At 41.3% G+C, this 24,091-nt stretch overlaps 2 protein-coding genes across 3 annotated transcripts in view; one reads left to right on the forward strand and one right to left on the reverse strand.

Annotated features, from left to right (window-relative positions):
• The window catches only part of Zfyve26 (zinc finger FYVE-type containing 26), a 61,715-nt gene extending 42,185 nt beyond the window's left edge, over positions 1 to 19,530 (reverse strand). The window contains exons 1-14 of the mRNA XM_010645347.3: positions 19,471 to 19,530; positions 18,736 to 19,012; positions 16,831 to 16,909; positions 14,028 to 14,117; positions 11,085 to 11,607; positions 10,534 to 10,664; positions 9,585 to 9,749; positions 9,352 to 9,440; positions 8,252 to 8,415; positions 6,907 to 7,110; positions 5,218 to 5,823; positions 4,895 to 4,978; positions 2,253 to 2,321; positions 1,753 to 1,904 (exon numbers count right to left, since the gene is read on the reverse strand). Of these exons, the coding sequence (XP_010643649.1) occupies positions 1,753 to 1,904; positions 2,253 to 2,321; positions 4,895 to 4,978; positions 5,218 to 5,823; positions 6,907 to 7,110; positions 8,252 to 8,415; positions 9,352 to 9,440; positions 9,585 to 9,749; positions 10,534 to 10,664; positions 11,085 to 11,607; positions 14,028 to 14,117; positions 16,831 to 16,909; positions 18,736 to 18,929 (2,550 nt within the window). The 5' untranslated portion in view covers positions 18,930 to 19,012; positions 19,471 to 19,530. The remainder of the gene's footprint in view (positions 1 to 1,752; positions 1,905 to 2,252; positions 2,322 to 4,894; positions 4,979 to 5,217; positions 5,824 to 6,906; positions 7,111 to 8,251; positions 8,416 to 9,351; positions 9,441 to 9,584; positions 9,750 to 10,533; positions 10,665 to 11,084; positions 11,608 to 14,027; positions 14,118 to 16,830; positions 16,910 to 18,735; positions 19,013 to 19,470) is intronic.
• Positions 19,531 to 21,413: 1,883 nt separating this feature from the next.
• Positions 21,414 to 24,091, forward strand: part of Rad51b (RAD51 paralog B) — a 756,475-nt gene continuing 753,797 nt past the window's right edge. For both annotated transcript variants that reach the window (XM_033766940.1, XM_033766941.1), the window contains exon 1: positions 21,414 to 21,668. The gene's annotated coding sequence lies outside the window, so the exon portion shown is untranslated. The remainder of the gene's footprint in view (positions 21,669 to 24,091) is intronic.

Consider the following 24,091-nt stretch of genomic DNA (forward strand, 5'->3'; position numbering starts at 1 on the left):
TAAACTTTCATGAAAAGTAGTTTACCAATGAACTATAAAGCTTTAAAAATGTCTTTTGATGCAGTAATTTTTTGTGAGGAACTTTTTTTTTTTTTGGTACTTGGGGTCGAACTTGGGACCTTGTGCTTGAGAGGCAGGCGAAGGAACTTTTTAAAGAAATTAATCCAAAAGCGTTGATGCTTAAAGGAGATCATCTTGGTATATTACAATTGTAACAAAGTTTAAAATAATCTAAATGCTGGTCAAAAGAAAAAAGGTTAAATGCTACTTGACCATACTACTATAAGGTCCCTAAAGTCAAAATAATAAGATAAACACTTATATTATAATGTAAAAAGCACAATATAAAGTTTAGATTCAAAATAATTTTAGCTAGGGCTGGGGCTGTAGCTCAGTGGCGCTGTGCCTGCCTGGTAAGCGCAAGGTTCTGAGTTTGATCTCCGGTACCAAAACAAAAACCAAAACCAAAAAAACCCAAAATAATTTCAGTTATAAAGTCATATGTATCTCAGAAAAATATTGACCAAAAATACTCGGCATCTTTAACATTGGTTGTTCCACACAATAAGTTTGAAAGTAACTTTATTTTCTAGCTAACATTTTTTGATACTTTTGCATAATACATACAACTTGTGCTGTAACCAGGTTAAAAAAATCAAGCTTTTATTAAAGAAAAAAAAAAAAAAATCAGGGCTGAAGAAAAGCAGAAGTGGAGAGCACTGAGAGGTAAAAGTGTCACGGGACTCCCAGACAATTTCCTTTATGTTTGTGTTAAAGAAAGGCTGGGGAACAACAAAAACCCAAAAAGCCGGAGAGCCAAATCTTAGGACTGGGTACATAGCTAAGTTGTGGAGTGCTTATAGATAATGTGCCAGGCCCTGGGCTCCATCCATAGCACCGCAGAAACAAAATGACAAAAAGGAAGGCAAGGGAAGGACCCGTCTTCTCAAAGAACCGTTAAGTATCATTATCATTAAAATATGAGATCTAAAATGATTCCAGGAAGCACTTAAAAAAATTTTTTTTTTTACTTTGAGTGCTCACTTTGGCAGCGCGTATACTATTTTTTTTTTTTTTTACTTCAAGAGAAGATCTTGTTCAATGGCCTCCAACTTGACATATTTTTGCCTCAGCCTCCCAAGTAGCTGGGATTACCCATATGTGCCACCATGCCCAAGAAGAGCCTGATTACAGCTCTAGTGCTATTTTTCCTTTTTATCATCAACATTCTAATTTGTACTCCCTTGACTTCTCATTTACTGGCCTGGCGTTATTACTAAACATTGTCTGCATGATGATATTGATTGACTGATTGCAGTACAGGGGATTGAATTTGGGACCTTGTACTTGCGAGGCAGGCATGGTGCTACTGAGCTACATGATTTTTAAATGAGCCCAGTGATTTTGAAACTATATGAAAATGTGGACATGATCCAAAACAGGGCATAAGAAAAGAAATAAAAACATTTCAATGATTTGAAGTGGTGAGACTGTGGTTAAATGTTTTCTTTCACCTTAAGACACTGTTTATGTTAACACAAGCAATTCAACATCTCTGCATCTGCAATGCTGAGGACTGGATCTGAATACATGGAAACTCCCTTCTGCTTCTCCTCTCTGTTGCTCAATTGCTCCTGAATGGCTCTGGTGTCACATGCATCGAGCTTTCCTTGTTGCCCAGTGTGTCACAATCACTGAGGGGCTGACTTAGCATTGTTTGCTGTGACAAGGGGCAGCCAAGGCTCTTCTTACCTGACGGGCTTCTGCAAAGTTCCCCCGGAGGATACAGGATGCCAGCAGTGACTCAGGTGGGGAGAACATCATGGGGAGAAATGCACTTTGAGGTTGGGGCTGCAATCGGCTGTCCAACTCATTCCACCCAGACACAGCGGTCAGACTGCCTTCTGTTGGAATACAAAGACATGGGGTCCAGAGAAGCAAGAGAAACTGAGGAAAGACCATACTGCTGCTACCTACAACTATACTCTTACCTTCTCAAAATCCTTCTCTAAAAGCTGTACATGGGTCTTGGTTTTTCAAGTGAAGGGCTAACCTACGCTATCATCACAGAATATGAGACACGCATAATACTAACCACCTTTGTTGGATCATGTTTCTCTCTGCTGATGGACTACTCAACTGAGGGTGAAATAATCCAGTCCCTTTACTCAGCTGAAATCTGTTTGGTCATATGCAGCACCAATTTTCTTAAACACAGGGTTGAATTTGGCAACTAGTTGCAAGCTGCATACCTGAAGTACTTGTGCTTACTTCACTACTTGTACTTTCCAGGGATGGGTTGGAGCTTCTGTCCCGGCCATCTAGAAGTATGAGAAAGAAAACAGAAACTCAATCAACTTTTTTCATGCAGAAAGTGCAAGCTGGCCTGAAAGTTAAGATCCAGATAGAGTGAAAGGATAATGGGCACATACGTTGTTTTTTCAAGGCCAAAGGGTAAGTTTAATGTGGACCTAGCGTGTAGGTGGGTTGTAGCCTATACCAGTGGTTTCAACTGGGGTCTTACAGCCCTAGGTGCTTCTCAGTTATTTCTAGGGGTCAGTGGCCACCATCTACTCAGTAAGTACTGGCAATCATCTGAAAAAAATGAAATCTCAAAGATTTTGAGCCTGAAGCAACAGGACGCAAAGGGCCCCAACATTTTGTGACAAAGAAATGGGTATTCTCAGACTTGAAAAGCTAGGGAACTGAAGTATGAGGCCTGGCCTGCCAAAGCCCACCACATTCAAAGGCCCAGAGGAAAAGCTTTCAGTAACTAGCTTCCTGAAGTGCGAGGGCTTGCAATGGAGGCTCACTGTCCTTCAGGGTGGTTCCTGAAGACCATATCACTTTATGCAATGGAGCTCCCTTGGCCCACTCTTTGGGCTTCCCTTTAGATCAGGCAGCTATGAAAAAGCGGTAATGGGCACCGGGGATTTAGCTCAGTGGTTCCACCGCCTGCCTTGCAAGCACAAGGACCCAAGTTTGATTCCCAGTACCAAAAAGAACCAGAAAAACAACTCATAAATAAAAAGAGGTAACGGGTTTCAACCAAGATATGTCACATGAATGCAAACGTTGCCTTCTGACCCAAACTAATTACTTGAGCAGCTTCAGGGTCTTAGCAATCATATTTAAAGTCTTTCCAGGTTTCCCTCCCCTCTACCCAATACATTCACCTTTCTTAATTGCCACTTTGCTAGTGAGGACTCATTTTTTTGGAGCTTAGTTCAGGAATTAACTCCATGTTGTCTCTTTCTCTGAATTTTGTAGGCTGGGGTTCCCTTCTAAGAGATTTCTTCTGTTTCCAGGTCGTATCTCCATTTAATTTTTCATGTATACTTGCTATTCAAGTAATTTACATATTCTTTGAAGGCAAAGGTTTTATTCATGCCTCATTCATCTTTGGCAAGATACTGAGTATTATTGTTTAGCAGAGAGGAAACTCGTACTGTTTCTTGTAAATTATTTAAAATATCAGCATCAAAAGCCCGAATGAAAATTATCTAAAAACTTAAAAATCACTCTTGTATAATAATACTGTATTAAATTCCTCAAAGAAAAATTTAGTCAAAAGACAAAAAAGAAAAAATTACAGCACATAACAAACTATTTTCCCTCATATGTAAAGAGCTTTCTACAGTTCAACAAGAAAGATGAACCTACTAGAGAAAATGGACCTTACATATGATTAGGCAACTCACAGAACAATATAATAGCCAATAAATGTTTGAAAAAATAATCTCAATCAAACCAAAAAAGTTAATATTAAATAATGAAACATCATTATTTTATTAATTATACTAGTAAAGACTTTTGAACTTTGGTATTATTCATTGTTGACTAATATATGTGTAAATAGGAAATCACATATAGCTGGCAGAATAGAAATCATTTCACATTTTTCAGACCATTTGGTAAAATCAATCTATATTTAATGTAAAAACACCATTGGGGCCGGGGATTTAGCTCAGTGGTTCCACTGCCTGCTTTGTAAGTGCAAAGTCCTGAGTTTGATACCCGGGACCAAAATGAAATAAAAATCAAAAAACAAAAAACAAAAAAACCCACTGACCTAGAAATTCTTCTAGGAACTTGTCCTACACTCACATAAGTATGCATGGATATGTGCAAGATAGTTTTCTATAGCTTTTTGTCATTTTTGCTCTGTTTTTTCAGTGCTGGGGATTGAACCCAGGGCCTTCCACATTCTAGGCAAGCATTTCTAATGCTGAGCTACAGCTTTAGCCATTTTGAGACAGGATCTTGTTAAATTGCCTAGGCTGGCCTTGAATTTTTTTTTGAGAGGGATACTGGATATCGAACTCAGGACCTGTGCTTGCGAGGCAGACAGTGGAACCACTGAATTAAATCCCCAGCTGGCCTTAAATTGTTTGATTCTCCTGCTTCAGCCTTCTGAGTAGCTGGGATTACAGGAGAGAGCTATCATACCTGGCCAGCACTGTTTTTAACAGTAAAAAACTGGACACAATTTAAATGTTTATGAACATATATGTGAACATTATAAGACATGCAATGCTAAGCAGTCTTTTTTTATATCATTCTTTATTATTAATTTTTTTTTAGTACTGGGAATTGATCTTTAAGCAGTCTTTAAAGTAAAAGGAGGAAAATTTCAATAGACAGCATGATACATATTTATATATAACTGAGAAAGCAAATATTTATATATATGTAACTCATCATGCATCTATACATATGGATATATGAGAATCTATTAACAAAAGAGTTACTCAGGGGAGTGGGACTAGGATATTTTTAAAACACATTTGTTTGACCATGAGCTCTGTCTTAAAGGATATTAGACAAGTGGCAATGCCCACTTGCCTGGCATATGAGAGAGAGCAAGGTAGGGGGAGAGAGCTCTTCAGGTTACCTGCCCTGCTTCTTCTTGTCCGACGACCCCTGCGGAGACTAGAGTGCCTTGTGGCAATGGGCCGGTACTTTCGAAGTGGCTCCTCTGAAATAGCAAATTTAAGGACGGTGATCAACTTGGCTGTGCCCTTCCTCCTGGGGGTGGGGGGTGGTAAGGAGATGATGTGCACTGATATCCAAGACATGGAGTAGTACGCCAGGGTTCTGAACTGGTTGCTATGGTGATGTGCAATTAGGGTGTGACCCTTGTACACTCCTGCCTCACTCCCTCATTTTTTCTCCCTCCCACTTTCTGGGCCTACCAATTCTGCTCCTTTCCCTCACCTGAGCCTTGGTTGCTTGTTACCACCTTATATCTCCACTGGGCCTCAGAAAGAACCTTGGAAAACTGGTGCAGGCGGCTCTGCAGTCCATCTCTGCTTCCTGGGCAGCTTTGGCCTTCTAGCTTTGCCTTATCGGGTGGGCTGTGGCTGCTGATCCTATCCAGCTGCTCCTGGAGAAGCCTAAGGAAGGCCCCCACTGCAAACTCGTCAGCCAGGAATCCACTGATACCACTAGTGAAATGCTTTAGATCCAAAAAATTGCCATGGGGCCCTGGGGAGCAGTCTTTTGGCTGTGCTTTTAGACCGCTTGGCATTGCATGAACAAAGTTCGTGGGGACTCCCAGGGGACCCCGTCCTGACTTCTTCTCAGACTGTGCTGTGTGCTGAGGGCTTTCTGATGGAGACCTCCAACCCAAGGAGCCTTTCTCCTCAGTGTCATCATCCTCAGCATAGTCTTCAAGCAGGTGAGGCTCTGGGTGAAGATCAGTAGAGGTGATGAGGAGCAAAGAGAAGATGTTTTCTAGGAGTTCCAGACACAAAGAGTCAGGGATACTGCACAGATACTCTTGACACCTGGCCAGGTAAGTTGAGAAGGAATGCGAAGCACCTAAAAATGCATGTGCAAGAGAAAAGGCAGGGGAAGAGAGGAAAGAGAGTATAAACATCAGGAGCATTACTTGCTAGACTCAAAACTTTCTCACAACTGCAAGTCATTTATTTTTTTAAGGATTAAGGGAATTGAGGGGAGAAAGAAATGTGAGTGTTTACCCAGCTGTGTTGCTTCATGATTGGCAGAAATAGTTTGCTACTTTAATTAAAAAGTAGAACTTCCTGAAAACTCATTACTTGTTTTGGCTTTTTAAACATGGCATTATTCTTCATCTCTGACAAATATTTCATATTTGCATGAAAGCAGCGTGGAAATTCCTTATTCTTTATTCTGTTTTAATCTGTTGTTAAATTAAGGGTGATCACAGGCTGCCTAGATCTCTTAAGAAACACTCAGTAGACAACAAAATGACCATGCTCAGAAGTGAAGGTCTATTCAAAAGCTAGAAGTGAAAGGGAACTGAGCACTAGTCATAGAAGGCAAGTTAAGGAATTTAAGTTAAGAAAAATGAGAGAGGATAGGACATTAGGTTTGTATTTCTCACGCTGGATATTGTAACCTACAAAATTGTCTTAGAGCTTACATTTAAAAAATGAAATAGAACAGAAAAATAATCTCAAGTGTGCTCCATTTGGGAAATTAAGTTTATTTCTTAAGATGTCGTTTCAGTTTATACGCCACACATATACACATAAATGAACACACAAATAAATACACAAATTGTATACCTAGGTACAAACTGGGGTGTGACGTGAGACACCATCGTTACTGTGACTCATAGGTAAAGAAAAAGGAAGCATTTCGAGAAAACTCTGGACAGCGGTGGTGAACCTACGGAACACGAGCCGCCGCGGGCTGTTGGTATCACTGATAGCTCTAAAAGCTTCACCACCCTAGCTCCAGGTGATCATAAGCAAGTCCCTGTTTCATCAAGCTGGTAAATAAATGGCATAATTACCGAGCTCCCTAAAATCAAGGTCACCTCCGTCAAGGTGGGAAAGAGTAGCCACCTAAAGCATTCAATGGGACAGACCTTGCCAGCAATCTGCCAGAGATGGGGTGCAGTGGGGAGTACCATACCTGGGGAGGGGACAGAGTCCTCTGTGCACTCTGCAGCCAAGGCCAGGTCCTCAGAGGGGCTGTCTTTGCAGTCCTGGCACTGGGAGTACTGGTGTGAGTTCACACAGAGGGCATAGATGGCATATTTCATGGCGCAGAAGCCCTGGTAGAGGGTTAGATTCTGACACTGGCTCAGGTGCTCAGGAACTGGAGCATCAGCAGAATCTGAATTGTAGGGAGAAAGAGGCAGAATTTCAGAGTTAATTCTTTCAGGTGTAAGTGGCTGAAGCAAAGAGGCTATACTTGTAGGTTCTTATCCTCTCTCCTGTGATCTGGTCTCTATCCCTTCTAGGTTTTTCTTCTAGTCAACATCAACTTTCAGTTCCCTCTGCTTCCTTTTCTCCATCAAGCTACATGTCTCATGCCTCTACATGCCATTGTTGCTCAGGGCTCAAGCTTTGCACCCTTGCCCCAGCCATATTATTACTTCTCTTTGGCATTTTTCAAGTTCAAGTTCTAAATGTATCCCCATGGGTCACCAGAGATCAGACTTAAATATTTCTTTGGAAATATTTGGCTTTTGTACTTGTATGTTAAAGCCAGAGATTTAGTTCCTTTAGGAAATCTCTTAAACAAGTTGCTTATCTTTCCAGAAAAAAAAAAATGTAATATGGAACACTGATTTTGCAATCAGTTGAAGATCCTTTTGAAAGTAAAGCAGAGCAACATCCAGGCTGGCAAATATCTAGTGACATATGAGAAAGATTGTTTCTCTCAAATGTACATGTCCCTGGTCTGTATGGCAGGCTGTGACTATGCTATGCTATGATTTTGACAGCAGAGAGAACAAGTTTGTAAATAGGGTTTTGAATTGCAAGTAAAGATCAAAAGTAAAATGAGGATTGTTATTGTTTCAGACAAAACTTTTGTCCAAACTTCTGGATCTGTTCAATAGAGTATGAAGGTGATATGGAAAGAGGAAGGAGGGTACATTTTTGTGCTCTGGGAAAACTTACGAAGCATGAAACCATTTGCCAAGAATTTCCATAAACAACTGTCAAGGACAATGGTGTGAATGCAGAAGAGAGTTCCTAATTCTGTTTCATTGGGATGAGGGTATGCCGGTGGTTTCTGAGATGATGCCATAGGAAAAAAGATGTGGGACTGTGCCCACGGGATTCCCTACACCCCATCAAGAAAGTGGGGGAATGGCCCTGTATCCTATGATCTAACAGCACTAATTTGGAGGACACTTGCTGGATCACATTCTCAACAGATAGCCCGTGCTCACATCTAGAAAAATCCTACACTGGAAGAAATATGTGCAAGCGGGAATCTTGGCCAAATAGTTCCACTGCCAACTCACCGTGCTCTTGTTGGAGGTCGTTGGCTGGCACCTTCTGTAAGAGCTTGAGAACCTCTTCTTCTGTGAGGGCTGGAAGGTTGGTAAGGTGATGGAGAGAGTAGAGCACTGAATGGCTGTCTCCGCCATGTAAATGACACAAGAGATCTCTCTTTGGTATGGGGTTGCTAAAAGGGAAAGGTGAGGGGATGGAAGGAGAGGCAGTTTATATTATTGTCCTAGAAGTACAGGTCTTTATTTCCTTTCATTTTTCTCTGGCTCATGACACCACAGTTTTACTTCCATAATCTCTATCGGTCTGGGATAGAACCTTCCATATATTTATCCTCAGAGAAGTATATCCATTAAATCAGCTGTCTTTGTCTAGAAAGGACCTAGACGGGGCCTTTCTGGTAAGTATGGTCTAGAAAGAGCCTGCAGTTTCTTTTTCCGAATTTCTATACTCTCCCTAGCTTTGAACTGACAACAACTTCTCTGGTGTTACTTTGAGGAAGGGCCCCTCACCGCTTCCCTCTCCGCCTACTCTACTTTGGAAAGTATTGGTGAGGAGGGTGAAGAATAAGACAGGAACCCAGAGCTAGGCTGTCTTCAGAGAAATGCAGGGCTTCACACACAGTTCAGTGGGCATTTGTTGACTAAAAGTATGATTAAGGATAACATATGACTAAGGATTTGGGTAACACTTACTTGCTATGCAATTTTAGGCAAGTTATGTAACACCTCTGGGCTTCAGTTGTTCTACCTTTCAAATAAAGATAATACTGGTATTTACCTCATAGAGTTATTGTGAGGCTTAATCATCCAGGAAAGGGCTTAGAGCCATGCCTGGCATATAGCAAGTGCTCAGGAAGTATGAGCTATAGTTGTTTTTATTACTAACATCCTGAAACTGTCCTCTAGTTATGGCTTGATCGTCATGGAGAAGATAATCATTACTTATATATATTTTTTCTAGTTTAATAGTTGGAACAATTATTTATGACTGGTCAGCATCATCGACTCTAAACATTTATGTAGAAGTCTTGAAATGGGCACACACATGGAGCACAGGGTCAAGTGTGCTGGACAGTAAGAAGGGGCTGACCATACATACAGGCCCATACCTGCTGTGCTGTATGCACCACTCCAGGATCTCTAGGTGGGCCCACAGCCCATCACAGGCATCCCTGAGGAGCTCATCACAGCCTTGGTCCTATGGCAACAGGGGACAAGAAGTTGCTGGCTTAGGTATCTGATATCAGAGACTGTGACCAACCTTGTATTTTGCCAAATCCCAAAGCCTCATGGTACTCACTTATGGAGCACACCAGGGCGCAGAGTTAGGAGTGAGCGTTACCTGGGTCCTGTGCAGTGTCTGGAGCAGCCTTTTTGCTGACTCGAGGCTCTGGCAGTAGGTCCAGCCTAGGAGCACGAGCAGGTGCCTGAGAGGCCTGAACTCTCTATCCAGCAGGCAGCCAAGGCTTGGGAAGTCTTCCTCTTTCACCAGAGTTAGCGCTGTTACCTGTAAGCCAAAGAGGCCCACTGTAGGCCACTGTGTGGACTAGGAGAGTTCCAGCTTGCTGCTCACTAGGCAGAGAAGCTCTTTAGTACAGCAGGGAGACTTGTGATATCACCATAGTGGGCAGTGGCATAAAATAAATGTTTACAGAAGCATAAGACAATGATGGAAGCCCTCACAGGCAAGGAATGACTTCTGCTGTAATCCTACTCCTAGCACAGTAAACAATGCACAGGACAAGATTCAGTAATATCTGCTGATTTCAGTTCAGTTGCACTCTGAAAGGTAAGATTTAATTAAATTTTGTTTTGTAAGCCAAGAGTATCGCTATGTACTTCAGGCTGGCTTTGAACTCACTATGTACCCCAGGTTGGCCTTGAGCTGACAGCAATCCTCCAGTTGGCCTCCCACATTCTGGCATTACAGGTGTGCACCACTATGCACAGAAGTATAGATGGAGAAATTTACAGCAGTCAAAGTCCCCTGTCAGCTATGTCATATAGTGCTGCCATGGTCTTTTTCTCTTACACCTTTCAGAAAGCTGACAAACCCAACATCTTGTTTTCTGCCAAAGCACCAGCATAAAGTGACTACATCTGTAATTATGAATGGTAGTGATTTTCAGAGCCTCCTCTCCTGTAGGTGGGATGGACAGAACCAGTGAAATGCCACTAATTAGACTGCTTGTGTTAAATAAATGAGTGGCAGAGAAGCAAGCAATGGAAAAGCCCAGGAAGAGTTCAGGGCCCTTCTATGATGGAGAATATAGTCCCAAAGCTTGATTTACCAGAATCTGCTCGAGGAAGTGCTTGCTGTTGCTCAGGCAGTAGAAAAAGGTCACTTTCCAAGCCTGTGCTGCGTTGGGAGTGGAGAACAGGGCCAGCATTGTCCGCTCAGGATCTGGATGTTCCAGGGAGACTGAACAGCAAACCAGAAATGGATAGTGGGAAATCAAGAGCTTTTGTTTTCTAAGCTATAGCCTATCTGAAAAACCAACTGATATGAGAGTAGGTTGTTTAAGAATTTTAAACCAGGTTTGCTATGCTTTATCTTAAAGACACTTTACTTCTCTTACTAGCCTCTGCAAAGCTCTTTCCTGTTATTACTGTTACCCCCTATCCCATTGCTTGTCTTGGGGGATTTTTTTCTTAGCCTCTATTAGGGGTCCTGAACATGTGAGCATCAGTCTAGAGTAGTGGGTGGCACACATGCTGCAGCGGCTGTTGGTCATCACTGAAAGCTCTAAAAGGTTTGCCATCACTGGTCTAGAGGACCTTCAGAGAGTCTGGACATACTGGGGTTACCAAAACACTAAAAGAAATGGCAAAAGGAACATACCTTTCCCTGATGGTGTGGCCCTTGGTGGCTTCTCTATAACTTTGTCTGCATAGGTGTGGCCATAGAGGGATAGCAGGCCCCGTCCACCCTTGTGCAGTAGGCAACCAAGCAGCTGCTCCTCCTTTAGGGGACTTCCCTCAGTCCTGCAGGCATCCAGGAGTTCTTCACACAGGGCACGCAACTCAGCCCTGGAGGACTCTGCAGGGCAACGCAGAGTCCGCAGTGCTGTGTAGATGGCATCCACATCCCCGGGGGGCCCAGAGGCAGGCCCCTGCAGAGTCCGCAGTGCCTTTCGAATAAGGCCCACCAGTGCCTGCTGCAGAGGCCAGTGACAGAGGCCAGTGCCATCATCTTCCCCAAGCAGGAGCTCCAGCAGGGCCTGTGCTTGCTGGGGAGCCTGCTTCAGAAGATCCCAGAGCGCAGAGACAGCTTCAGAGCTGAGTGGAGGGGTCCAGCTCTCCTGCCTCTGATGGGCATCAGGCAGGTAGGATACTGTGCCTTGTGCTACGGTCTCATACAGCTCCTAAACAGAGATGAAGGGAGATGGCAGTAGGGTGGGGTCGTTAGCACGTCTAGAATGTTATTACTTGTATGCAGTAGCAAACACTTCTAAGACTTAGTGAGCTGGCCCTGAGTGAGGCAATTTACACAGGAGAATCAAATTAACCCTTACAACATTATCTACTTAATTACTATTGCAACTCCGTCTCACAAATGTGGAGACTGAGACTCAGAGAGAATAATTCAATAATCCAAGGCCCCCACGCTCAAGCTAGTTCCAAATGTGTACCGGTGCCCTTAACTGGGAACTGTAATTTCACAGACCAGATAGGTAAGACATTATGCTCATCTAAAAGCATTTAAACTTACTTTTTAAAAGGACGTTACATTCCGCTTTAAACTCCTGATCTAAATCCTACCCATGTTTTAAGGTACACTCCATTTTGATCCTCTCACAAAACCTTCCTGCTATGGTGCAAATGTGGCCCTTGAAATTTCACACGTTGGAAACTTAAATCTTCAGATTCATTCATTAATGACATTGGAGATAGGGCCTTTGGGAGATGATTATGACTAGATGAGGCCACAAGGGAGGGGCCCCATGATGATACTGGCAGCTCTGTAAGAGGAGGAAGAGAGACTTGGGCTAGCACACTGTTCCGTTTTGGCAAGTAATGCCCTCCACCACATTGTGACCCTACAAAAGGGCTCTCACCAGATGCTGAGCAGACTCCAGGGCCACGCTTTTCTTCCCAGCCTCAGAACCATGAACTAGATAAAACTCTACTCTTTATAAATAACTCTGTCTGTGGTGCTCAGTTATGGACACAGAAAACAGACAAGGCCACAGAAAACACACTTCCCTAATGCTTCTAATTCACAAAAGTTCAATGCCATTAAAATTAGAACCATATGGTTTAACTATGTAATAGTCTCAGGTGTGTTTTATTCTTCCTCCCAACCTGATGGTGAGCCCTTCAAAATAAGAATCTGTATGTCCTGTCTGAGTGAGGAAGAATATCGGTCAAGGAAGTAGGTTATTACTTATATTTTAGCACCATACCTCTACATGGTATTCAGGGATGCCTGTTTTTTTTTTAACTGCAAGATCATAAGTCCTTGTCCTCACTTGATCTTAGTCAAAGCACTGAGAAGCAGTAAGTCCTTGACTTAATAGAAATGAAAGCCCCACTTTTTCTTTGAGACAGGATCTTGATATGTCATTCAGGCTAGACTCGAACTCAAGGTGATCCTCCTGCTTCAGCCTCCTAAGTGCTGGAATTACAGGTGTGTGGCACTACACCTGGCTCCCCTACTTTATATTCCACTATAAATATGTCTTTAACTGTGGCAGGGCTATTAAGAAAATATACACTGGGTTGAGGGTATGATTCAGTGGTAGGGAACTTGCCTCGTATGTATGAGGGTCTGGGTTCAGTTCTCAGTACAATAAGTGCCTGACTTACAAACATTTGAGTTGCAAACTTTTATAGGTGTACAGTATAAGATTCACAGGTGTACTATATAGGACTTTGGGATTATGAATGAGACCAATTTATGAACATTCCCCTAGAATTGGAACTCATTCCTTTATGAGGACTTACTGTACAGAAAAAGGAAGAAAGAAAATAAGTATTGAGCTTCAGGGCACACTTAGGACAGTTTATAAGTTGCAACTGATATAGGCTATATAGCTATATTTGATACTTAGTTTGAATCTGTCCCTAGAAATTTGAGGATCAATTACAACACATTCAGTGCACCTGTTATAGAAAAGACAATTCACCAAATATTAGTTCATTTTCCTTTCATATCTCTTATCATCTACTGGTCAAAAATTCAAACGCCTTAGTTTATTTATTTATCTATTTATCTATTTATTGGTTTTCTTGAGACAGGGTCTTACTATGTAGTTGAGACTGCACTGGAATTCACTATGTAGCCAGGCTGGTCTTGAACTCACAGTGATCCTCCTGCCTCAGCCTCCCAAGTGCTGGGATTACAGGTGTGTGCCACCATGCCTGGTCCTCAAACACCTCAGTTAAAATCCAAGCTAAGTATTCTTTCTCCATGAAAAGAAAAAAAAATATTTACTCTCTAGCTATACTTAGTACTTTTTTTTGAGAGAGAGAGGGTCTTGCTATATAGTTCAGGCTGGCTTTGAACTCCAGGCTAGCCTCAAATTCCTGGCAGTCCCCCTGCCTCAGCTTCCCCAGTGCTTATACTTAGTACTTTTCGACAATCTACCTCAAGTATTCTGAAATCAGGTAAGTCTACCTAAACTCTAAACTTCCCTTGGAGGGCCCTCTTTCAGGCCTTCCCTGAGAACAAGGTATAGCTGACATCTTAACAGCCAGGGTAGTCTCCTGCTGAAAATCTTGTTGGGTCTTGGAAAGCTGAGTTTGTTGACTGACTGTACAGATAGCTCAAGGCCTCTCTCACCTTGAGGATGTCCTCTGGAATGTTACTTTGGAGGTCTTCTGACAAAAAAAGAAACTCAAGCTTTCTCCGGTAAACAGCTGGGAGTATCCTCTAAAAAAATCATAAGGAAGCATAATGATTAATCACATGATTTAACACATCATAAGTATGTCTCTCCTGTTAGTCTTATGTCTTCTATTTCTCTAAGGTGAAGTATTTTAGACCACTAAATTTCATCATATGTTTTCAGATATTTTATAAACAGTTAAACTTGGTCACATACCTCTATTAAAAACTAATATGTAAAGCCCACAGATTAGCCTAGAACTCCAAGGTTTATTAATTTCATGTGATTTTTTAAGAGTCTGCTTTTTTGTGTTTAAATTTAATTATATTTGTGTGGTTTTTTTGCATGTGACCTTTTTCTTTGTTACCTGAGCGTTTTTCCCCCAGGAAATCTCTTTTGCTAAGTCAAAACACCAAGGTAGGGCTGAGGATTTAGCTCAGTGGTGTTGCTGCCTGCTTTGCAAGCACAAGGTCCCGAGTCCGATTCCCGGTACCAAAAAAAAAAAATAAAAAAAAAAAAAATTCTCTTTCCTGTTTTTGGTATTAACTCTGTTTTGCAGATGAGTTGGAGAAAAGGATAAAGGGGGTGAGATTTAACATTTTCTAATGTTTACTAAGCAGTTATATTCCAGGTATTAAGCAGCAAATCTAATTTAGTTTCTGAATCAAATAAATCTGTGGCATAGTTACATAGTTTAAAACTTATCTTTACTAGGTGAAATAGTTAGAAAGACTTTTCAAATTATTCCAAACATGAAAAAGAAAGAAAAATGAAAAAGAAAGAGTGGCCCACCCACCCCCACTTTTTTTTTTTTTTTTTCAGTGCTGGGGATCTAACCCAAGGCCTCTCTTGATAGGCAAGCACTTTATCACGAATCCACACCTCCAGCCCCAAAGAAAAATTTTTTGTTTCTCTGAGATGAAGTCTCACTCTTTTGCCTAGGCTGGACTTTAGCTCATGAACTTAAATGATCTTCTGTTGCCCCATCCTAAGCAGCTGAAACCACAGACGTCTACCACCACAGGAGGCTGACCCCAGTGTGTGGTAATGAGAGGTGCCATTAGCATGGTCTAATGCAGAAACAGAAAGCCTGTGACTTCCCCACACCTGCTCGCTTCACAGTAACTTCCCTCACTCCCTAAAACTCAAATTGAGTCTCTTTCTCCAGAAAGAAAATGAGATGAGAGTCTGGGATTAATCCTTATGCACAGTAAATTAGAGACATCTGTAAATTGGGCCTCGGGGCAAAGCTTCTAAGAGATGAGTTTTTTTGGGTGGTAAGAAGCACCAGAAGTAGCATGGTACATACACCAGTACAACAACAGATCACATTTCCACGGTTTATGTGCATGGTGCACTGCATTCTTGGCTCCAGATCTTATTCTTGCCACACCCTTCCCTATTCTGTGCATCTGTGCCATGTAAATGCTTGCATAATGTTAATGGTTACAAGCTGCTGGGGCAAATTCATGCTGAGAAGCTGAAGGTTACTGGATAGTGTTTCCAATGAAAAGTAAGAGGATCTTTCCTTAGGTAAGAAATCTAAGACAGCAGGCCCTTAACAGTCTGGTTAAGATTTTAACACTGTCCAGAATCCTAACTGCTATTTGGGTTATAGTTAATTTACTGGTGAAATTACTTTAAGCATATTCAGGGTCATAAAAGACTAACGTTTCTAAAGCAGGCAAGAATTTGCTTACTGTTTCTAAGCACAGATTTCCTTATTGTAAGGGCAAGGCAGGTTCAATGGGAAAAAATAAGAATATACCAATACGTAAACTTAAAAAAAATATTGTTCTATATCTTCCCAATGAAGTAGAGCTACCATTAATGGCCATCTTCTATGCATGTATACCAAATGTACTACTTCCTAAACTACTTTTTTTCAATTCTCCAGAGCCTCCAGTGAGGGGAAAGCTCATTTGGCTTGACAAATTCCACGTATGTATCAGAGATCCTTAATCAGTAACACAATTTATTTTCCTTGAAGATACTATTCCAGACAAAGTATTTCAACTTTGGCTCAATTTTTTAAAAAAATTTGATTCTTAGTTATCCTAGGTTTCATTATATTTAAATCTTGCTTTTCTTTCTTCCCCCTCCTGCTAGTCTTTCTGACATTTCTTTCCTAGACAGTGGGCTAAGGCCTGGATAAAAGATACAGTTAGATCAGTAATTTCTGTTATTTTCGACAGTTATGTGAAGGATAAATGTCATGCAAAAATGGAACTAAAGACAAAATTAATTCTGATGACTGAAGGGGATAAAAAGAAGAAAAAAACAGTCTAAATGATAGACATTTAAACATAGAATTTCTTACTTTAAAGATCATGTAAGCTAAAAAATAATGTTGAGGTAGAAAAAACTGAGGACTGGTTTTGGTTTTAGCTCCAGTTCTGTTAACTGACTTTACAGTATATTCTTTTGCCAATGATGGATCCTTACTTAATCTTAAACTCTGAGGTTCAGTATGAAATTGTCTCAGAATTTCCTTTAATGGATCTCATCTTTGATAATATAAACACTGTAAAAGAGTGGAAGGGTTCCTCGAAAGAAAAAAAAAAATCCCCAAAACAAAAACCACTTCTTCCCTAGTTTTCTCTTGCTGTTAGCTTACCATGTTTTTTATTTGGTAATTTTACTGAGAAAGAATATGACCAACTTCATAATAAAGGAAGTAACAGACAAAGGGAAATCCCATAACTACTCCAAGTTCTTCTTTGTCCTGGCCTTACATTTAAATGTAGCCCCTCTTACCTTTTCCTGGGCCAACCACTTTTCCAATACAAGAAGCCAGAGCCAAGCTAATCTTTGGGGGCTGATGTCCTGCCCACATCTGAAAAAGGTGAAAAGAAAGGAGTTTCTACAGACATTTTCTCTTTTGTGATCCAAAACTTAGAATTCACTGCTCAGTCTCTATTTTAAACCTGAATAGGCAAGTTCCAATGGGAATTTCTCAATTGCATATGATAGTTCAGTAAAATATCAGAACCAGAAAAGATCTGGCAGTTTTCATAAAAAAGTCTCAATCCACCTCCATATTCTCCTTTTTGATTTTCTTTTTAGGAGTCTTGCTGTGTTACTTAGGTTGGTCTTGGAAGTTCTGGGTGCAGGTGATCCTTTTGCCTCAGCCTTCTGAGTAGCTGGGACTACAAGCACATGTCACTGTGCCTGGTTTAGTATTGTTTTAAAACATCATTGTATGGGTCGGCCAGGCATGGTGGTGCACACACTCGGGAGGCTGAGGTAGGAGGATTGCTGTGAGTTCAAGACCAGCCTGGGCTACAGAGTGAGTTCCAGGTCAGTCTCAACTACATAGTGAGAACCTGTCTCAAAAAAACAAAAACAAAACATCATTGTACGTAATGCTATCTAAAGTATATTCTTACTTAAAAAGTACCAACAAACTCAATGAGAAAAAAAAGTATATTCTTGAACACAAAGAATGAATCAAATATAAAAGAAATAAGTCATAAAACATTATTTTTAACCATGTGGGGAAAAAAGTTATAAGAATGTATGCCTTTCTTTGAAGATAGCAATTTAAATACTATCAATGTGTCAATACAGTACTTAAATTGTGTAACACTAACAGTTAAAGTAAGGATAAGCCAGAGAAAGATTAATCAGAACATTTGGCTCCTATTTACTACTATCTTGCCAGGAAGAACTCATTAAAAACCTAGGATGGAGAAATCTGGTTACCAGGAGACAAGGAGGGATCATAGTGCAAGCATAAAGAGCAGCACCAAGGAGGAGGGATGCAATCACTTCTGTAGTGATGCAACAGGTCTATCTTTACTACCACCGGGTCACAGGAATCTACATATGGGTAAAAGTATATAGAGCTAGCGATAAAACATGAATGCAGATTTTAAAAATGGTACAAACCAAATAAGATCTGTAGTGTAATTAACAGTAATGTACCAATGTCAGTTTTCTGGTTGTGATATTGTACTACAGCTAAATGAGATGTCATTGGGAAAAGCTGGGGAGATGATACACTGACTACTACTGTATTTCTTGTGAGACTAATTATTTCACAATGAAAAGTTTTCAGTCAATTCATTTTCAGTCCTTTGTTAGAGTTACCATATTTTCAGTCTCAAACCCATAAGCAAGAAGAGAGCAGGGTTTGCTTGCTTTTTATTTTTATTTTTTTTCTTTTTGTACTAGCAATTGAACCAAGGGCCTTTGCATTGAGCTACATTCCCATCCTTTTTTATTTTATTTTGAGACAGGATCTTGTTAAATTGCACAGGCTGGGCTTGAACTCTTGATCCTCCAGTCTTAACATCTGAGAGTGCTGGGATTACAGGCATGTGACACCACATCTAGCATTAAGGTTTGCTCTTTTTGGAAGCAAAGAAAACACTTTTTAAAAATGTAACTACACCATTATCTTTAAGGATAATAAACAAGAAATGATGATAACAGATATACTTTGGTGGCCAGGTTTAAATCCAGTTTCAGATGATAATCCAAAGTTTTAAACTAAATTAATACTAATGGGAATATATTTTACAGGTAAAATTTCAGAACACTTGAAATATACTCTGCTTTTGCTAATTCTTTAAGAGGGTAGTTGAATGGGACACATGGACACAAGGAACCATGTGACTCTGGCTCTGAGACCCTCTAGTGGGGAGGGAGATCACTTACCTCAGCAGATCTGGACACAGCACCAGCGCCTGAAGTATATCTTCCACCCTCTTTGGGATATCCCCGTGTGCCTCGTGTAGCTGATGGATACATGCTTGTGCCAGCTCCCACTCTCCCCTCCGCAGGCACTCACAGAAAAATTCAAAAAGCTGCTTCTCGGTAGCAGTTTCCTCTTTTCCAAACGGATGACTCATTTTCCCAGCACAGAGTGCAGGGAGGCAGAAAGAGATGCGTTACGCGGAACACATTCTCAATGGTCTCATTCGTGGAGTACCTCCTAGAAACAACACATGACTGAGAGGAAACGAAGCTAGACAAACCAGCAACTACGGACCAGACCGGGAAAGAAGGCACTTATTTTCATAAATATTGTTTTAAGTTTGACAAGTTATTATCTCTTTTGGAGAAGAGCCACTTTCTCCAAGGGGTGGATCCCATCTCTACGCAGATCCTATATTTAATAAGATCAATTGCCGTACTGGCCGGGGGCTAGACCCATAACTCTGTATCCGTATTCTCTCCGGAACGTTTTGCCCAGGTTGGCTCCAAATCCCCAGGTGGTCGATTCGGCAGAAACACTCCTCTTTTGAGCCTTCTGTTAAGGCAGGATTGAAGATCAGGAGAAAATTTGTGTCGGGAGAGCAGTGTGGGATTGGGGGAGTGAGGCCAGGGACACTGCCTACCCGGGTCGTGGCGAGCGCCCTTATCTCCCCGCTCCCCGCGCCTTACACTCACCTGTTCCGGGCATCCACAGCATTAGAGTTTCCAGCGCAGCCATGTTTGAGCTAGGTCAGGTGACAGATTCCACTGTGAACAGAGGTGGTGGAGGCAGGGGAGACGAATGAGAGCGCCACTCCTATTGGCTCAAAGGAGGGAAAATGCAAATTAAGTGCCATATTTGTTTGAATCGCGTGACACGACATTTCTGGACTAAGGAAAGCTAAGACACTCAGAAAGAGCTAAACCAACTAGCTACCTGGCAGCGGACCATCCTTCCCAATTATGACAGCTCTCCTCCCCTCAACACCTTTAGTTTTTCTGTATTGGCTGAGCAAGTGGCGGGAATAGCTCTGTTCTTTGCTTTGTTTTCTTTCGCTTTCTCCCTAGCGTCTGAAGTCATTTACTCAGCGACAACCCGTGGTAGTGCTTTGCCAGGGGTTGGGGTTACTCAGAGCTAGGAGAGTTCGTCCTCCTCTATTATTATTTTACTTGGGCCCTTTTACAATCTCAGAGCTCTGCGGCCTGAGTTGTATTCTGCTTCACTCCGTTCATTCATGGCCTTATTTTGCCGATTTAAAAAAAATTTTTTTTAAAGGCGGGGAGGGCCGGGGATTTAGCTCAGTGGTTCCGCCGCCTGCCTTGCTAAGCGCCAGGACCTGAGTCCGATCTGAGTACCCCGCGCCCAAAAAGACGGGATGGTCTTGCTATGGGATAGATCCAGGCTGACCTTCGACTTGCTATCCACCTGCCTCAGCTTCCTGAGTGTTGGGATTACAGGTGTGCACCACCACACCTGGCTATCCCACAGCTTTTAATTGAATGATGTGCTAGGTAGGCCCTGTTTTAGAAGTTGAATAAAATGTGGTTCCTTTTTTTCAAGTGCGGGTTGTAGGCCAGTCATTAGGATACAGTGGGCTAAATTATGTAATAGAGACAAGGGAGTTGCACAGGGGAGAGCAAAGACTAAGCAGAGTTTTTTTTTTTTTTTTTTGCAGATATAATAATCTGAAACCAGTTCTTAAATGTTTTGTCAGGTTTCCTCATCACAGCTGCCTTTACACCAAACCTTGTTTGGCCTCCTTCATGTTCAGACTCTTCGGTTTCTCCAATGTGCGTGTTTCAGTTTGAGTAATTTCAGTCAGCATTCCCCAAAATATAAAATAAACAGAGCCGGGCGTTGTGGCACAAGCCTGTAATCCCAGCACTCGGGAGGCTGAGGCAGGAGAATCTGAGCGAGTTTGATGTCAGCGACACTACATAGTGAGTTTAAGGCCAACCGGGACAACATAGTGAAAGCCCGTTTAAAAAAACCAAACCAAACCAAAACAAAATTACACACAAACACACACACAAAGCCAAAACCAAAACAAACAATCAAACAAACAAAAAATCCAGAAAGTTCTCTTCCAAAAACTTCTGATAGGTGGTGGATTGTCTTCTATTCTCCAGGAAACATGACTCTCAGCACATTTATTTATTTATTTAGACAAGGACTTGCTATGTAATCCGTGCTAGCCTAAAACTCACAGCGATCCTCCTTGCCTCAGCCTCCTGAGTACCCACTAATCTTTTTTTTTTTTTTTTGGTACTGGATATCGAACTCGGGTCCCTGTGCTTGCAAGGCAGACGGCGGAACCACTGAGCTAAATCCCCGGCCCTAATCAAATTTTAAATGTAATCCTACAAGAAAGAAAATAGAAAATTCCAAGCAAGGCTCCCCTTGTTTCATACTGCCATAGGTGATGTTCCTGCTCCAGTTTTTGGTAATCACTGCAAGGAGAAACAGATTTGTAGTAGCTCAAAGGCTGGTTAGAGTGTAAACTACAATTCCCACTAAGCAGCGAAGCCAACCTGCGCCTCTGCATACCTCTGATTGGATAAATCGACAGGGCGACAGCCAACCCGCGATTCTGTTGTTGCCTTGCGGAGCTTTCCGCGGGGAGCTGTGTAGAGGGTGGGGAAATTTTGAAAGTTGGATCCTGCAGACTCGGTACTGGAAAAGTTTTCTGTGGGAGAAGTTGTGGGGAAGTGGCTGTGCTCATTATTCCTACTGCCTCCTGGCCCGTGAATATTGAGTGTCGAAATCTCTCTGGGGTGCTGGGCGCGCCCCTGTAAGCGGGTAGGGTTTGGGGGCGTCTCTGGCCTTTGGGGAGAGGGGGGGATGATTGGAAGCTGCCCTTCGTTGGAGAAAGCCTTTCTAAAGGAGATTCTGGGTAACGTTTTCGCCTCTTCATTCCCTCCTCTCCTACTTCGGGCACTTTGAGGTGTATCTGTAGGAGACACTTGAGGTGGTTTTGAAAGAGTGGAATCTTGGGTCAAACCTTGAATTCGAACGCAGTTCCAGTGCTGGCTGGCTGTTTGACCTTGCGCATTTCTTACCTCAGTAGTCTTTTAAAATGAGATAAAAATCCAAAGCGGTGGGAACAGTGTCTCCATCACGAAGATTTTTCTTTTCCTGCTGGTGGAGAGGAAAGGGTTCATTTTTCAGGGCTGAATAACTCCCCTCACCATTAAAAAAAAAAAAAAAAAGGCAAACACAAAAGGAATCTTACACGTTGGTAAGATTATGGTACAAATATGTACACGGTGAGATGGAAACATTGGAGAGGGGAAGAGTGATTCTGGGAAGATTTTGTGGAGAGAAGTGAGGCAGAATGGTGCTTGAGTAACCTTATCGATTACTTAGTATTGATACCTTCACGGCTGGAGAAAATTTATGTGAGGGGTAGCAAATAGTGTTTGCTGAATGAACTGATGATGATTGGGTGACGTTGAGCACTATGGTGCCAGCCACTACCTGTTATAGTCCTATGAGGTAGAGAGTACAATCACCAGTGTTTTATAGAGGAGGAAACCAGTGTACTGAGAGGTGAAGTAACTGCCAGGAAAGCCAGGATCTGAGCCTTACAGTCCCACATATGAATGAGAATGAAGTAAGGGACTAAGTTTTAAGAGTTTTCAAAATAAATCTGGAATTTATTCTGAGGTCTGGTGTTCCCAGAGGACATTTTAGAGGATGAAAGTGCCTTTTTTTTTTTCTCATTGAGTTTATTGGTACATTTTAGGTATACAGTGCGAAAGTGACTTTTTAGAGAGCTGCTTCTGGTAAGATGTGACACTGACCTAACGCTTTCAGGCCCATTTTGGGCTCCTTCCTGTCTACTTCGACACACATTCGAATAGGGTGCGCACTGCGTGGCTGTGATCATTTGTAGATCTCTTTCATCTCTCAAGTGTGAGTACCCAAAGAGGAAGAAATATACTAAAATGATTTTTATGCCACTGAGCTTAGCAGAGTCTGTGCTTAAGATGTGTTTTTGGAAGGAACAAATACAAACGGATGTAGAGTAGGATGATTTTTTTCTTTCTTTCTTTCTTTCTTTTTTCTTTTTTTTTTTTTTTGCACCAGGAATCAACTCAGGACCTTGCATTTGTGAGGCAGGTGTGGTGCAACTGAGCTAAATCCCTGGCTTTTTTTTTTTTTTTTTTTTTTTTTTTGGAGAAAGTAGAGAGTGACCAGAAATAGTATGCTGTAGTCCAGGCAGATTATGACAGTGACCCATCCAGGCACAGATAACAGAATTGGTTATTGGTAAAGTCTGTATTTTCAGGTTTACAGAAGTTTTTTGTTTTTGTTTTAAATTGGTTGAATTCATGTTAAGATGGTATTGTTGCTTAGAACCTCTTGATTTAATAAGACACTAAGCAGTGTGAGAAACTGAAACTGAAACTAAGAACCAAAAAGCATAATAAATATTGTGAATAGGAAGAAATTGTTCAAAATTATACAGAATGTGTGAATCTTTGTCAATACTTAAAATGTTTCCTGCAAGCCAGGTGTGGTGTCTCACGCCTGTAATCCCAGCACTCAGGAGGCTGAGGCACGAGGATCGCTGTGAGTTTGAGACCAGCCTGGGCTACATAGTGAGTTCCAGGTCAGTCTCAACTATATAGTGAGACCCTGTCTCAAAAACCAAAAAAAAAAAGAAAATAGAGGTTTTAAATATAAATGTGGAAATAATATTTTAATTCATAATTATATTGCTTTATTTCCTAGAAGAATGAAAGAAAGTTTATATTTTAACTCTCCAGGGGATGTTTTTCCTCTCATGCCTTTGCATGCATTGTTAAAGAAATTGCAGCTCTCTGAGTTTAATTGCTCCCAGTAAGGGATAACAAGAATGCATATAAGCAGATAGTATAAGAAAATATTTTGTTTTATCAATGACACTTATAATTTTAAAATCTCATTTGATTCAGGTTTGTTCTGACTCCTAGAAAAAGGAAAAATTGTCGCTTCTCAGACTTTTGGCGAAGATCAAGTGTAGAAAAAGGAAAGATTAAATATGTTTAAGGATTTGCAGTGGCATGTAATGGTTAAGTGAATAGGTGTCAGTGTTAGACTGGGTTCAAATTCTGGATCACTGTTACTTTTTCTGCAGACTAGCTCTTCAGTGGACTAGCTATTTCCAGATTAGTCTTCTCTTACATGAAAAAGTCAACAATCTACTTTTCTCAGGCCTTTTGAGAATATTAAGTGTGATAATTAAGGTTAAGCTTTGAAACAGTGCCTTTTATACAAAAGGTATTTAATTATTATTACAGTGTAGAGTCTTTTTTGTTGTTGGTTTTTTTT

The sequence above is a fragment of the Fukomys damarensis genome, unplaced genomic scaffold, assembly GCF_012274545.1.
Source record: "Fukomys damarensis isolate Sample0158 unplaced genomic scaffold, DMR_v1.0_HiC HiC_scaffold_21, whole genome shotgun sequence".
Taxonomy (NCBI): Eukaryota; Metazoa; Chordata; class Mammalia; order Rodentia; family Bathyergidae; genus Fukomys; species Fukomys damarensis.